Consider the following 16,367-nt stretch of genomic DNA (forward strand, 5'->3'; position numbering starts at 1 on the left):
ACCTGTGGATTCCTATAATGGAATAGGTGTAAAACACTGCAGATTCTGCACAAAGAATTGAAATGCTGCGGAAAATAAACCGCTGCGCTTCTGCGTGGAATTTTCCGCATGTGCACTGCGGATTTGGTTTTCCATAGGTTTACATGGTAATGTACACCGCATAGAAAACTGCTGCGGATTCGCATACCATAAAAGAGCGACATGTGTCCTGTGACCAAAACCATTTGTGCGACCAGCGTCGTGCGACTATTTTACCATAAATAACACAACGTTACAGATAAATGGTAGCCAATGGTGACGAGAAAATCCAACACAATCATGGCTCTTCTGTTGCAGTCATATGAGGTCACAACGCAGCGCAAGAAGTCATTGCTTCCAGTGTGGGAACATGGCGCCTTGGTTTTGCGCCTCCGTACGCTCCAGACGGAAGACCTCATAATATTTTGGGGTCCAGTCTGACAATGTGGCCCTCACACCCCTGCTTATTGGATGAAGCTCGCCTGGAAGGGACAAGCTATTTACTGCACAGGTTCATTTGGTGCCTATGTGCAGCCATTTTGGGCTGGGGAGTGACTGAACACTGAGTATCTCCACATTAATGACAAGAAGTCCAGAAAATGTCTGCCCCGTGCTACTGTCACACAGCCATGCCACACGTGTGTGATGGAGGCAGCTCCTGCTACAGCAGTCACTGCTGGCAGTAGCAGCTGCCCCCTAGCCCGCCACAAAGACCCTCCTCACAGGCTGAGGTGTGAGCAGGCTCCCGGGGGGCTCTGAATGCCACCAGTGTCGTCGCGTGTCACACCAGGCGTGCGTCCCTCCCTCCTCTACACTGTTGTGAGCAGCGAGGAACGCCTGCTTCCAGGTCTATGTTTCCAGTAGGACATTTTTAAACCTTACTTCCCGCGGGCTTCCGGTCTTGGTGCGGGTGCCGGAGCGGGATGGAGCGGCGCTGACAGGCGGCTCCGAGAAGCCTGCACAGGGGAAAGCTCCGGTGCTCAATGGGCGGCCGGAGCTGACACCCTGCTCCGGGCACAGCGGGACGATGAAGCTTCTGAAACCCACCTGGGTTAATCACAATGGTGAGGGAGGAGCAGGCGGGGGAGACTGGCCCCCAGGGGCCACAGAAGTTGCACAGGTCGCCGAATTCTGCGCAACTTTTAACGGTCATGAGTTTGCATGGGGATGAGCGTGTTGTGGGCATGTGTGACTGCCATAGACGGCTATGGGCGAGGTCCCTGGTGGTGCCAGGAGGAGCAGTGTCCTGCAGCTGTGTGCCCAGCGCCCCCCAGGCTCCGCACCAGCCGCAGAGGAGCTGCTCCCTGGGGCAGGGTCTGCGCTGTCACCTGCACAGCTGGCATGGGGGCCCCTGTGGCAGAGCTCCGCTGTCACCTGCACAGCTGGCATGGGGGCCCCTGTGGCAGAGCTCTGCTGTCACCTGCACAGCTGGCATGGGGGCCCCTGTGGCAGAGCTCTGCTGTCACCTGCACAGCTGGCATGGGGGCCCCTGTGGCAGAGCTCTGCTGTCACCTGCACAGCTGGCATGGGGGCCCCTGTGGCAGAGCTCTGCTGTCACCTGCACAGCTGGCATGGGGGCCCCTGTGGCAGAGCTCTGCTGTCACCTGCACAGCTGGCATGGGGGCCCCTGTGGCAGAGCTCTGCTGTCACCTGCACAGCTGGCATGGGGGCCCCTGTGGCAGAGCTCTGCTGTCACCTGCACAGCTGGCATGGGGGCCCCTGGGGCAGAGCTCTGCTGTCACCTGCACAGCTGGCATGGGGGCCCCTGTGGCAGAGCTCTGCTGTCACCTGCACAGCTGGCATGGGGGCCCCTGGGGCAGAGCTCCGCTGTCACCTGCACAGCTGGCATGGGGGCCCCTGGGGCAGAGCCCTGCTGTCACCTGCACAGCTGGCATGGGGGCCCCTGGGGCAGAGCTCTGCTGTCACCTGCACAGCTGGCATGGGGGCCCCTGTGGCAGAGCTCTGCTGTCACCTGCACAGCTGGCATGGGGGCCCCTGTGGCAGAGCTCTGCTGTCACCTGCACAGCTGGCATGGGGGCCCCTGGGGCAGAGCTCTGCTGTCACCTGCACAGCTGGCATGGGGGCCCCTGTGGCAGAGCTCTGCTGTCACCTGCACAGCTGGCATGGGGGCCCCTGGGGCAGAGCTCCGCTGTCACCTGCACAGCTGGCATGGGGGCCCCTGGGGCAGAGCCCTGCTGTCACCTGCACAGCTGGCATGGGGGCCCCTGGGGCAGAGCTCTGCTGTCACCTGCACAGCTGGCATGGGGCCCCCTGGGGCAGAGCTCCTGTCACCTGCACAGCTGGCATGGGGGCCCCTGGGGCAGAGCTCTGCTGTCACCTGCACAGCTGGCATGGGGCCCCCTGGGGCAGAGCTCCTGTCACCTGCACAGCTGGCATGGGGGCCCCTGGGGCAGAGCTCTGCTGTCACCTGCACAGCTGGCATGGGGCCCCCTGGGGCAGAGCTCCTGTCACCTGCACAGCTGGCATGGGGCCCCCTGGGGCAGAGCTCATGTCACCTGCACAGCTGGCATGGGGGCCCCTGGGGCAGAGCTCTGCTGTCACCTGCACAGCTGGCATGGTGCCCCCTGGGGCAGAGCTCCTGTCACCTGCACAGCTGGCATGGGGGCCCCTGGGGCAGAGCTCCGCTGTCACCTGCACAGCTGGCATGAGGGCCCCTGGGGCAGAGCCCTGCTGTCACCTGCACAGCTGGCATGGGGGCCCCTGGGGCAGAGCTCTGCTGTCACCTGCACAGCTGGCATGGTGCCCCCTGGGGCAGAGCTCCGCTGTCACCTGCACAGCTGGCATGGGGGCCCCTGGGGCAGAGCTCCGCTGTCACCTGCACAGCTGGCATGGGGGCCCCTGGGGCAGAGCTCTGCTGTCACCTGCACAGCTGGCATGGGGGCCCCTGTGGCAGAGCTCTGCTGTCACCTGCACAGCTGGCATGGGGCCCCCTGGGGCAGAGCTCCGCTGCCACAGTCACACACATTGTGCCTTACTGATGCCTTCCTAATATCTTACCTAGCTTCTCTGAGAATTAAACCCAAACTATCTCTCGTTTTAGGAAAACCAATATTTTCCGTGGACATACACCCCGATGGCACAAAATTTGCAACAGGAGGACAAGGTGTGTTTTGGGATCATGGTGGATTGTGCCGGTCTTGTTATATGTATGTGCCTGACTGGTGTGCGGTTGTGGCCGTACCTTGTAATGTAGCTGATGGCTGGGACGCACGTAAGATGCAGCTCGGGCCTCATTCAGAGGGTAGTTTTTTATTGGGGGGATGTGGACATGACAAAACATGGATCACTGTTCAGTGGTGAGCTAGATCTGATTTTCATCCATTATTGGCCATTGTGCGAACGATCATTAGTGTCTAAGGGCTCTCTCACATTCGTATATCCTCTCTTGCGGAGAATCGCGCCGATTATGCTAATGACAGTCGGCTCAGACTGTCACAGTTTGATCTGAGCATCATTTGCTGTGATCCAATTCTTGAGGGAATCGCAGCACAGGTGCGGAGAAGACTGGATACATCATTTCTCTGTGTTCTCCATTGACTGTTGACTGTTTTAACGACTTCCGGCTTCCAAAGCAGTTAAAAGACGTGACCTGAGCATTGATCTGGCGGCTTGCATTTGGATGCCACTCATGATTAATACATACAATTAATGAATAAACTACATCGTCAGCAAAGTTGCTGCAAAATACACAAAAAAAGAAGTTTCAGGAAAAACACTCTGTTTTCTGGAGCATCTTTTGCAGGAAGAAGTCAGTAGTACTCCAATGTCTAAAAGCCATCATGTGCCCTTAGCCTTCTTATGTGGTATTGGTGGGATGTTGGGGGCAGGAGCAAACGGCGACCCTGGTTGTGTGGCATGGAGTCTGCTGTGTCACATTGCAACATCACGTCTAAGGATTGTCCGCTTTCCAACCCAATAAATGCACAAACAAATCTAATTCTAGATGTTTTCTCACATGTAGCTTTGCCTAGAGCAACCTGTTTGCTGGTTAATGGGGTGTTGTTTTGTTTTTGTTTTTTTCTGTAGCCAAATTGCAGCTCCTAAATTTTTACGCTACAACATCGCATGGACACGTTTGGTTTATTACTTGGTTTTGTGGCCTGTCTAGCATAATTGTAATTTACACTCAGTTGTTTGTTAATTATGTTATTTCCCAGGGCAAGATTCTGGCAAAGTTGTCATATGGAATATGCCACCTGTTGTTAAGGAAGAAGATGAGAAGAATGAAAGTATCCCCAAGATGCTGTGCCAGATGGACAACCACTTAGGTACCAGAGTACATAGCAAATAACTGCTTGGTGGGTTCACATTTCTTGTGATGTGAAAGAACTTAGGAATGGAAGATTAGCCAGCTTGCTGTCCCTGTCATGTTGTCACTACGGAACTGAATAAAACTCTACACTCTTTGTTTCAGCCTGTGTGAACTGTGTGCGATGGTCCAACAGTGGAGCTTATTTAGCATCCGGAGGAGATGACAAGCTCATCATGGTGTGGAAGAAATCTGGGTGAGGTCAACTGTCCACACTGTGTCTTGGCTTCTTTTGGACTGAATTTGTTGTTATAGGGATTGTCCACTACTAGGACAACCCGTTTGTGATCAAAACGTTTGGGTCCCATAAAATAATAGTCTATACTCGCCTCCCGGGCTGGCGCTGTTCCCGCGGTGTCTGCACTCACTATCCCCGTGGCTTGCGTCCGGCTGTTGTGACATGTGACGCCGGCGCCCACTGTCCCCGCCTTCGGACAAATTGAACATGAAGAGGAAGTCCGGACGGCAGCTGATCTTTGACTTCCTCTTTGTGTTCATTTCGACAGGAGCTGATTGGGCGCCGTTTTCACGTGTCGCAACAACTGCACCGAAGCCCTGAGAGAGAGACTGCTGAAATGGCGCCAGCACGGGAGATGATTATAAACTTTATTATTTTATGGGGGCCAAGCAAGGGGTATGAGAAGTTGTACAAGAAGCAGACAACTTCTGTAGCTTACAGTTAGCCGCACCAAAATACTTACACGCTTTGGCACTTGTTGTTGACGCCGTGTCTCGCGATGCCGGAGGAGGGAGAGGTACTCGAGCTAGGAAGTTACAGAAACGGTTACCTACCTTCCATACTTGCGGACTTATAACAAAAACAATCTAAGTTGCGACTAATTAAAGCATTTTCAACTTAATTCACGGGTCTGTTCCGTACATGCAGATGGCAGAAACTGCTCTTCACCCGTCACATTTCGCTGAAACATTTTCTACTTTATTCCAGAGTAAAACATTGTGCATTCCTTATAGTGAGCCTGTCTGTATTTCATGTTGCTGCTTTTAAGTATGACGGCAGGATTCTGCGGACAGGTTCATGTTAAGTTGTCTAAATGGTCTATAGGTTCACAGCTACATTACTAAAGATCCATCTCCTACAGCAAATATTTTAGTGAGAATTTAACTGTTTATTTTTCTTAAATATTTATTGAACTGAAAGTTTATATATGTTGAAATATAATATTTACACACTCATTATGCATACACCCATCTCATCCAGCCTGCATAACCACTACCTGCTAGATAAGAATTCTGACTACTAGTATTACATTATCGAGAATTTTCATCAGTGGCATTAATATGCATCTTGCCATAATTTGGAAAAATTCCCAATAGCCTCTATAAAGATGAAGGATTTCTTGGATTAAAACCTGAATGTTGGAATGTTTTATTTTAAAAAGGTTATCCGGCCTTAGGCTACAAGACTGCAGTCACTCTGTGACTGCAGACTTGTGAAGACATCAAATTGCGTGCATTGTGAGAATTTTCCAGTGCCAGGTGTGTGACCGTAAGTATGTGATTTGCATATATGTGGTCACATGCCGACTAGATTTTCGCAGCATCACTCAATGCAAGAGTATTGTGTGAGGCCGAACACAAACTAGTTGGAATTATTGCAATTTGCATACTTGCAGTCACATGGCCGCCCCCTCTCACCGCCGGCATCGGAGAATGCTCACATTCGAAATGAATTCACAAGGCTGCAGACTTGTAACCTAAGGCTGGACAACACCTTTAACTCCAGGGAACTGTACATATGAAAAGATTTTCTGTACATAACCAGGAATCCATAACATAAGTTAGAAAACCATTCCGTAGGCCCATGTGTGCAATGGTTTCCAATCTACAAGACTGTATCTTCTGCCTTATCCTTAATGTTGTTCTGTATCTCAGGTACATCGGACCCAGTACTGTCTTTGGCTCCAGTAGCAAATTGGCAAATGTAGAACAGTGGCGTTGCCTCTCCATTCTCAGGAATCATTCAGGAGGTAAGTAACAATGTGCGTTGCTTTTAGTATTGTTGTGTAAACTGCATAGTGTTTGATACATTTTGTATTGTCTTTCAACACCTTTCAGATGTAATGGATGTCGCATGGTCTCCACATGATGCATGGCTGGCTTCCTGCAGTGTTGACAACACCATCGTTATATGGAATGCCTTCAAATTTCCTGGTAGGTCGGCTAAATGTATATGACTTCAAAATATAATTATTTTATCAATAATTATGATAGTTTAATGTTTTGAAAAATGGGAATATTTGACATAATCTTACAGAGATTATAGCCACATTGAGAGGTCATTCGGGACTTGTTAAAGGACTGACATGGGATCCTGTGGGAAAGTATATAGCTTCTCAAGCTGATGACCATAGCCTAAAAGTCTGGAGAACCATGGATTGGCAGCTAGAAACTAGTATCACCAAACCATTTGATGAGGTACCGGCTACATAGTGATCTCAGCACCTCAAAATTGTAGATAAACTCTTGCTTAACACAGTCTTACACTTTACTCTAGTGTGGAGGAACTACCCATGTCTTACGTCTTAGTTGGTCTCCTGATGGACATTACCTTGTATCTGCTCATGCAATGAACAACTCTGGTCCTACAGCACAGATTATTGAGCGTGATGGTTGGAAAACGAACATGGACTTTGTGGGTCATCGAAAAGCTGTCACAGTGGTGGTAGGAATCCTCTTTTGTGTTCAGTTATAGGAAACATGATTGTTTTTCTCATTGCAATGCAATATGAATCAAATCCTCAAACTCAGTTGTCATTTTTAGAGCTTAAATATCAATTTCAGCTAATGTCTCACCACCTTGTGTCCAGATCTTGATGCTGCTAACATTTTCTCTTTAAATGTATTGTTGTGACGTTGACCTTTTGGCGTCTCCAAACAGCCAAATACAATAATATAATTCCTACTTGGTGTGAATATTGTTTTTTTTTTTTTTTACATGAATATAAAGTGTTTTAAATCCAGGATACAGCTTTGAAATAATGTTGCATTTTCTTCAAACAGAAATTTAATCCCAAAATCTTTAAGAAGAAACAAAAAAATGGAAGCTCAAGCAAAGCTGGCTGTCCGTACTGCTGCTGTGCAGTGGGGAGCAAGGACCGCTCACTGTCTGTGTGGGTGAGGCAATCTATCCTTTTGTTTCCAGAAATATTTAGTGTAGTTGCAGTTTAAGGTACCGTCACACTTAGCGACGCTGCAGCGATACCGACAACGATCCGGATCGCTGCAGCGTCGCTGTTTGGTCGCTGGAGAGCTGTCACACAGACAGCTCTCCAGCGACCAACGATCCCGAGGTCCCCGGTAACCAGGGTAAACATCGGGTAACTAAGCGCAGGGCCGCGCTTAGTTACCCGCTGTTTACCCTGGTTACCAGCGTAAAAAAACAAACAGTACATACTTACATTCAGCTGTCTGTCCCTTGCCGTCTGGTTCCTGCACTGACTGCTGGCCGCAAAGTGAAAGTGAAAGCACAGCACAGCGGTGAGTCACACAGTGGTGACTCACCGCTGTGGCTGTGCTCTGCTTTCACTACGGCCAGCAGTCAAGGCAGGAACCAGACGGCAAGGGACAGACAGCTGAATGTAAGTATGTACTGTTTGTTTTTTTACGCTGGTAACCAGGGTAAACAGCGGGTTACTAAGCGCGGCCCTGCGCTTAGTTACCCGATGTTTACCCTGGTTACCAGTGAAGACATCGCTGAATCGGTGTCACACACGCCGATTCAGCGATGTCTGCGGGGAGTCCAGCGACGAAATAAAGTTCTGGACTTTCTTCCCCGACCAGCGATCTCCCAGCAGGGGCCTGATCGCTGCTGCCTGTCACACTGGACGATATCGCTAGCGAGGACGCTGCAACGTCACGGATCGCTAGCGATATCGTCTAGTGTGACAGTACCTTAAGACATTAGGTGTTTGACTGTAGTAGTTTTTTTTTTCTTCTCCTAAATTCTTAGATTTCCCTTCTACAGTGAAAGTTAAACTGCAGCTCTCCCTGAGCTTACACTTGTTGTGTTTTGTGTGGTATAAACCGTAAAAGGGATGAAACGTATGACTACGGGTATGTTCCCACAGTCAGAAAACACTACGGGTTGGACGCTACGTACATCCGCAGGGTCCAGATGTTACAGCATAATGGATGGAATTTCAAGAAATCTCTCCATTTTGCGTGCCCAGACGCCTCCGGCTTCCCTGCTGAGACGGACATGCGGCGCCTCTTTCCAGACCGCAGCATGTCTATTTATCTTGCGGAGACACTCAGTCTCTGCAAGATAAATATCACCATTCCAATGTATTGGGCACGGTGAATCCGCACGGTTCAATGAAACAAATTTGGAATCACCTGCATTCAAAAACTGGCAGCGCTTTGGACGGAGTGGACATGTGCTGCATCCAAAGTGCTGCCTAAGGGCTTGTTTCCACATGCGAGAAACACGTCCGTGTCTCGCATGTGGAAACGAAGCTCTGGTGCCGGCACTGTGGAGCGGAGCGTGCGGCCGCATAGCAACACATGGAGCCGCACGCTCCGCTCCGGAGTGCCGGCACCAGAGCTTCGTTTCCACATGCGAGACACGGACGTGCTTCTCGCATGTGGAAACAAGCCCTAATACTGACCGTGGGGACGTAGCCTAATCACAATACAAACACATAATTTCCTGATCAATTCAGAATCATTGTACATCATTTTGCATATTGTCTCCATTCTGCTCATTCATCACAGTAATCTGAAACCTATTCAGAGTGGATTGCAGTTTGGGATCCTGGTTTAGATGTTTAGACTGTTGCTATTCATAAATTTCTGACTTACCACACTTTATTTTCTTTAAGCTCCACTAAGGTAGTAGAATTTTTCCTCAAAATCAAAATCAAATTGTTTAGATTTCAGACACATAATATTTGTGTTATTAATCTGCATAGCACATTCATATGGGCATTTTTAATTTATCTCTTTGTTGTAGCTCACTTGCCTTAAGAGACCTTTGGTGGTAATCCACGACCTATTTGACAAGTCTATAATGGACATCTCATGGTAATTAATGTATATGAAACCTCTATTCCTGTTGTTTGTTTTTTTAACTGAATTTGCTAACTAGTCCCGATGTGTAATATATGTATACGCACACTACTTTAAGTTCATAGTACTTCTATATACACTGCTCAAAATAATAAAGGGAACACTTAAACAACAGAATATAACTCCAAGTAAATCAAACTTCTGTGAAATCAAACTGTCCATGTAGGAAGGAACACTGTTTGATAATCAATTTCACATGCTGTTGTGCAAATGGAATAGACAACAGATGGAAATTATTGGCAATTATCAAGACACACTTAATAAAGGAGTGGTTCTACAGGTGGGGACCACAGACCACATCTCAGTACCAATGCTTTCTGGCTGATGTTTTGGTCACTTTTGAATGTTGGTTGTGCTTTCACACTCGTGGTAGCATGAGACGGACTCTACAACCCACACAAGTGGCTCAGTTAGTGCAGATCATCCAGGATGGCACATAAATGCGAGCTATGGCAAAAAGGTTTGCTGTGTCTGTCAGCGTAGGGTCCAGAGGCTGGAGGCGCTACTAGGAGACAGGCCAGTACACCAGTAGATGTGGAGGGGGCCATAGGAGGGCAACAACCCAGAAGCAGGACCGCTACCTCAGCCTTTGTGCAAGGAGGAGCACTGCCAGAGGCCTTCAAAATGACCTCCAGCAGGCCACAAATGTGCATGTGTCTGCACAAACGGTTAGAAACCAACAACATGAGGATGGTCTGGGTGCCCGACGTCCACAGATGGGGTTGTGCTCACAGCCCAACACCGTGCAGGACGATTGGCGTTTACCATAGAACACCAGGATTGGCAAATTCGCCACTGGCGCCCTGTTCTCTTCACAGATGAAAGCAGGTTCACACTGAGCACATGTGACAGTCTGGAGACTCAGTGGAGAGCGATCTGCTGCCTGAAACATTCTTCAGCATGACCGGTTTGGCAGTGGGTCAGTAATTGTGTGGGGTGGCATTTCTATGGAGGACCGCAAGGCCCTCCATGTGCTCGCTAGAGGTAACCTGACTGCCATTAGATACTGAGATGAGACCCCGTGTGAGACCATATGCTGGTGCAGAATAAAGATTTGCAACTGAAATATTTCTTTCAGTGATATCTAGGATGTGGTATTTTAGGGTTGTCTTTTTTTTTTTGAGCAGTGTACAATATGTATGTATGTGTGTTTTGTATAGTATGTATGTGTGTGCAATATATACAGTGGAATGTGAAAGTTTGGTCACCCCTGGACAAAATTACTTATTGTGAACAGTTAAGCAAGTTGACAATTAACTTATCTCTAAAAGGCCTAAAGTTTAAGATGACACATTTATTTCCTACTTTATACCCCCCCCAAATTATCTCGCTCTCAAAAAGAAAAATGGGCAGATGAAAAAGTTTACTTAATTAGCAGCTAGTAGCACCCCCTTTTGCAAGTATCACCGCTTTTAAACGCATTTTGTAGTCTGACAAGAGTCTGTCAATTCTTGTTTGAGGGATTTTTATCCAATCTTCCTTGGAAAATTCTTCCAGTTCTGTTAGATTCCTGGGTCGTCTTGCATGCACTGCTATTTGGAGTCAAGCCACAGATTTTCAATGATGTTCAGTTAAGGGGACTGTTGAAGCCATTTGCAAAACCTTCAGCTTGCGCCTTTTGAGGTAGTCTATTGTGGATTTTGACATTTGTTTAGGATCATTATCCATTTGTAGAAGCCATCATCTTTTCAGCTTCAGATTTTTTACAGATGGTGTTTCGTTTGCATCGAGAATTAGTTGAAATGTAATTGAATCCATTCTTCCCTCTACCCGTGAAATGTTCCCCATGCCATTGGCTACAACACAACCAGAAAGCATGATTGATCCACCTCCATGCTTAATGGTTAGCAAGACGTTCTTTTCCTGAAATTCTGTGCCCTTTTTTCTCTACTCGCATACCTTTCATCATTGTTGCCAAAGAATCCTATTTCAACCTCATCGGTCCACTGGACTTGTTTCCAAAATACATCAGGCTTGTTTAGATGTTTTTTGCATAATTGTGACAGTGAATTTTTTGGTGAGTACACAGGAGAGGTTTTCTTGTGATGACTCTAACATGAAAGCCATACTTGTGCATGTGTCTCTGAACAATAGAACAATGTACTACAATTCCAGAGTCTGTTAAGTCTTTCTGAAGGTCTTTTGATCGTCAGAAGGAGGCACATGTGCTGACTTTTATTTTTTTCTTTATTTTACATCTTTTTTGTCAGATTACAGAGGAGCGACAGATCCCTTAAGGGCTCTGTTCTCTGAAAACCTTCAACAGGCGGGAGCACGGAGTGTCTCCTCCACGTACCCCCTTCTGAACCTTTTTTTATGGGCATGTCTGTGATCTTCCAGGGCGACGGATCCCTTCAGGGTACCGCTCTCCCTACCCCACCAACAGATGGGAATGTGGAGTGTCGCCTCCACGTGCCCCGCTCTGCACCCAGGCTCATCACGCCCTCTGCGCCGGACCAACAGCCCAGACCCATCCTCGGGGAGTGAACCCCTTGGATGTCCAGAGGCGTTTACCGTGTCCGTGCGCCACCCTCCCCATCACCCCTGATGAACAGCGGCGATGGCAGAAAGGCGAACAGTCCTTCTCTCCTCTTCTGACCCCAGAGTGGGTAGATGGAAGGCCCCTCCCTGTCCACGCTGAAGCCCAGTCATCCACGGCAGCTCCATGCCGGGACGTGCACCACAGGTAAGTGAATCCTGGTTGGCAGTGAGCTCCTGCAGCAGGATTTCCAGCGCTCCCCCACGCCAAGTAGGTCCCGGTGGCGTTTTAAAGGGGCACAACGGACCTGCAGAATTCACGGGCAACAGGACCTGAGTAAGAGCCCTGACCCTGCAAATCAGCCCACATTGGCCCTTTCCTGCAGTTCCTCTGGACTTCACTCCCTATTGGAGGATATTCGCAGAATAAGGAGTCAAGGGGCATACCGTGGTACATTGTCACTCCCTATGACATCTAAATAGGGTAACAAGGTACATACGGTGTACTTCACCTCATGTACAACCTGCCAGACGTTGTTACCGCAGGGACATAGTATCCCACTCTGCAAGGACTGTGATCCTGAATGCGCTCAGGAGCCCTCCGCCGCTACCAAACCAAGTGTAAATAGCCCCCCTGAGCGGGCTTCGTCGCAGTCCATGTCGTCACTGGCCAAAGCGATACAGTCCCTCCTCTATCGGCCGTGGCCTTTGCCAGCCTGTCTCGGAGGATTCTTACACCTCAGATTACAAACCTACAACAGGCGGGAATGCAGAGTATCTCCTCCACATACCCATTCGTGCATTGTTTTTTGTGATGGGCATACCCGTGATATTCCAGGGTGACTGATCCCTTCAGGGTACCGTTCTCCACAACCAGCAGCCGATTGGAACGTGGAGTGTCGCCTCCACGTAGCCCCCTCTGCACCCAGCTTCATCCTGCCCTTTTTCCCTAAGCTGAAACAATAGCCCTGATCCATTCTTGGGGAGTTAACCCCTTGGATGTCTAGAGGCATTTACTGTGTCCGTGCGGCCCCCTCCCCATAGCCTCTGATGAACAGTGGCGATGGCAGGAAGACAAACAGTCCTTCTCCCTCGGAGTGGGTAGGTGGAAGGCTAGAACATAGTTCACTGGCACAGAGAGCGACCGGACAAACGCTTCACAAGTCAAAGCCTATAGAGGCGAGATACTCCTTTCCCTTGATTTTGGAAGGAATGGGAAGTAACCCCTTCGGTGGATCCGCTTTTCTCCCGCTTGGCCTCAAACCCTTCTGTCCTTATCAGATGGTTCCTCAATTAAAGACCCCACGGACTGGCAGAGAATCTGGACCATTTGGTTTTTCGAGATTTCGGGCTTGGCACTCTCCCCCTCTTTTGCCGTGGTGTGTGTTTCTAAAGCTTTGGTCTCTTGGGCTGATACCATGAGCAGGACCATACAGGACAGTGACGTCCTCTGGAAGCAGAACTAATCTCCTCGGCCGGTGAATATTGTGACCGCCATGTAGACATGGTTCCTAGTGATGACTGTGCAGGTAGGAAGAGGAGAGAGCATATTATTGTCGCGCACACTGGAGTTCACAGTGAATCGCTGGCGCCTGTGCAAAAGATCCCTGAATGCAGTGCCCACAAAAGGGAGGATGAGGTATGTATTTCTGAGGGAGTGCGGAGTGCAGGATTTCGGGGCCGTAACTGATGCTGATGGGAGGTAAGTATTAATATGAAGACAGGAGGCAGGGTTTTCTTTCAGGCACCGCTCGCCCTAAAGCCTGGAAGAAATCATTAACATAAAGCAGGGGTGGGGAACCTCAGGCCCCCAGGCCATTTACAGCCCTCGATTACCTTTTTATCCGGCCCCTGGCAGATTCTCATTGACCGCAGTGCTTGGGCAGGGAGCTGTAGTTTACCACCAGCTCATTCATTCTTGGTCTGTTAGCACACACACGCAGTGTTCACTACTGTACACTGAAGGGCATGCAATGAAAGATTACGTCCTGACACCAGTGCCAGAGTCAGGATGTGCTTTGTGGGCGGAGATTGTGCAGCCCCTGAAGGATGGTATAAATATCCAAATGGCCCTTGGCAAAAAAGATTCCCCACCCCTGACATAAAGAAAGAATATACCATTTCTCATCAACAAGACTATTAATATGAGGCAGGGAAATTATGATATGGCCCCCATATAGTCCTTAACTTGGCATCATTGAGTCTGTGTGGGATTACAAAAATATACAGAAGGATTTGCACAAGGCTACATTCATCGACGATGTGTGGTTAGTAGGGATGATCGAATAGCTTTGGATAAAAGCTCATCCGAATATCTATAGCACTTACCGAATAGGTGCTTCGGTTACCTGTAGCGCTCCCGATCAGCTGTTTGGCGCCGCAGCTGCATGTGTCGCTGCTGTGTGACAGTCACAATACATGCATGGAGAGCCTCTTGGGCAGAATTTTTCCCATAATTGCCTAAAACGTTTGCCCAGTACTGTATGTGTGTATGTATACTGTATATATTATCCTGTCTAATTGTGTATCTGAAAACTACATAATTCTTTTTTTGATGTGGATTGTCCTCTCATGGTGAACTAATTACAAGGGTATACCCAAGTTATTCCTGCGTTTTGAAACTGCGTTAACTGTACTGCACAAGTTCTTCATTGGGGACAGAAATGTTTATCACTGTTACTGATGATGATTAGACGGTCTCCTGTCACACAGTTATACCGAAGATGATGACAGTTGAGCCTCATGATTTTTTACTTGTAGTCTATTGGCTTATTAATAAGAATATAGATGAGTGGAAATTCACAATGTATTCCCAGAAGGCTAAAATAATAGTCTAGATTGATAGACGACCATAGAGGGGAGGAAAGCTGATTGACATGCGAAATTCAAGGTGATTTGTTATCAGAACAGACATTAGGTGTCCATTTCTGATAGTCACACATGTTAAGTAACTCGATGCCTTCCTGGGTTGCCCTGTTCACAGGCAACAGATTGATTGTTGCTATTGTGCAGACCAGCAATACATTCATCCATACTAGAAACGACTTCTCACTAGTGCCCCATCCTCTTTTAATTAAGGTACTGAGCTGTCACTATGTTGAATAATAAAGAAAAGCCTGAAGTTTTGCCCTGAAGTTATTATAGTCCCAGAAGGGTTCCATTCGCATCTCAACCTCTGGATAACTAGCCAAAGCTTTTATCCTGTAACTCATATGCTGCTACCAATCTTTACATTTCATCCCTTTCAATATAAGTGGCAAAATCCTGTTCTTTGGTTGCTTCTAGGACTCTAAATGGGCTTGGCATATTGGTGTGTTCCATGGATGGATCAGTTGCATACTTAGATTTCTCACAAGATGAGCTGGGTGATCCACTGAGCGAGGAAGAGAAGGTATTAAATTATTCCATGCTACTTATTTCGCAAAGTATTTGGCTACGGTCACACTATCAGTATGTGGTCAGTATTTTACATCAGTATTTGTAAGCCAAAACCAGGAGTGGAACAAAAATACAGAAGTGGTGCATATGTTTCTATTATAGCTTTCCCCTCTGTTTGTTCCACTCCTGGTTTTGGCTTACAAATACTGATGTAAAATACTGACCACATACTGATAGTGTGACCGTAGCCTTTAGCTGTAACGTGAGTCGATTTTGTGTTGTTTTTTTATTTTTTTATTGTGCAAAAATATAATTGAAGAATCACATCCACCAAAGCACTTATGGGAAAAGTCTTGCCATTACAACGGAGTCCCAGCTTCCTAATACCATTATTGAAAATCCTGAGATGTTGAAGTTTCAACAAAGGCAACATCCACATTTAGATGGAGAACACGTGGCACCTGTACAGAAAGATATCCCAGCACCAAAAGTGGCTAGCATGGTAAATGGTGAAAGCCTGGAGGACATCAGAAAGGTATGAAATTGCACCTGGCAAAAATACAAACAGCATTTCTGTATAGTCTGTCCATTCATTAGTTAACTAGTGTTAACTAGTGTTATCTGTATAGTATGTTTTTGTCATAAATTGCTGTAAATGTTACCTGTGTGTGGTTGTAGAAGAAAATTGTAATATTTTTGCACCTCTTGTGTACACTTTAACTCTGATGGTCTTTTAGGAGCATCATTAAAGCGTTCTCTCAAGTGACAGGTGTCATTTATTCACCCCTGGGGCCAAACCGAACCATCCATCCTTCCTCATCGCATGACCTCACAAGCATGCGCTGTTCCATCCAAAGTCTATGGGAGTTCAGTGCTCTGCTGTTTCTATCTACCCTATAGACCTTTAAAAGTGCAGCAATTCATATGCTTGACCGTTGATTCATTCAAGCTACTCATCACTAGAGTAATACATTATTGAGGAACTAGTGGTTCGGAAACCTCATTCTAGTGATCTGTGGAGGTCCCAGTGATGGGGTCCCCGGCAATCAGAGATTTTGTCACCTATCCAGTGAAT

General features: G+C 47.9%; 1 protein-coding gene across 2 annotated transcripts in view; it reads left to right on the plus strand.

The window, feature by feature from the left end:
• The first annotated feature begins 798 nt into the window (after positions 1–798).
• Positions 799–16,367, plus strand: part of HIRA (histone cell cycle regulator) — a 55,588-nt gene continuing 40,019 nt past the window's right edge. Inside the window, exons 1-12 of one of the 2 annotated variants that reach the window (XM_069756561.1) lie at positions 799–1,082; positions 3,080–3,142; positions 4,197–4,307; positions 4,454–4,544; positions 6,242–6,336; positions 6,425–6,520; positions 6,624–6,784; positions 6,864–7,031; positions 7,370–7,483; positions 9,321–9,391; positions 15,200–15,305; positions 15,612–15,827. In XM_069756561.1, coding sequence (XP_069612662.1) covers positions 1,046–1,082; positions 3,080–3,142; positions 4,197–4,307; positions 4,454–4,544; positions 6,242–6,336; positions 6,425–6,520; positions 6,624–6,784; positions 6,864–7,031; positions 7,370–7,483; positions 9,321–9,391; positions 15,200–15,305; positions 15,612–15,827 — 1,329 coding nt within the window. In that variant the 5' untranslated portion in view covers positions 799–1,045. Of the gene's footprint in view, positions 1,083–3,079; positions 3,143–4,196; positions 4,338–4,453; positions 4,545–6,241; positions 6,337–6,424; positions 6,521–6,623; positions 6,785–6,863; positions 7,032–7,369; positions 7,484–9,320; positions 9,392–15,199; positions 15,306–15,611; positions 15,828–16,367 lie in introns of both variants that reach the window. The other variant, XM_069756569.1, reaches the window with a different exon arrangement.

Source organism: Ranitomeya imitator, chromosome 1 (genome assembly GCF_032444005.1).
Source record: "Ranitomeya imitator isolate aRanImi1 chromosome 1, aRanImi1.pri, whole genome shotgun sequence".
In the NCBI taxonomy this organism is placed as follows: Eukaryota; Metazoa; Chordata; class Amphibia; order Anura; family Dendrobatidae; genus Ranitomeya; species Ranitomeya imitator.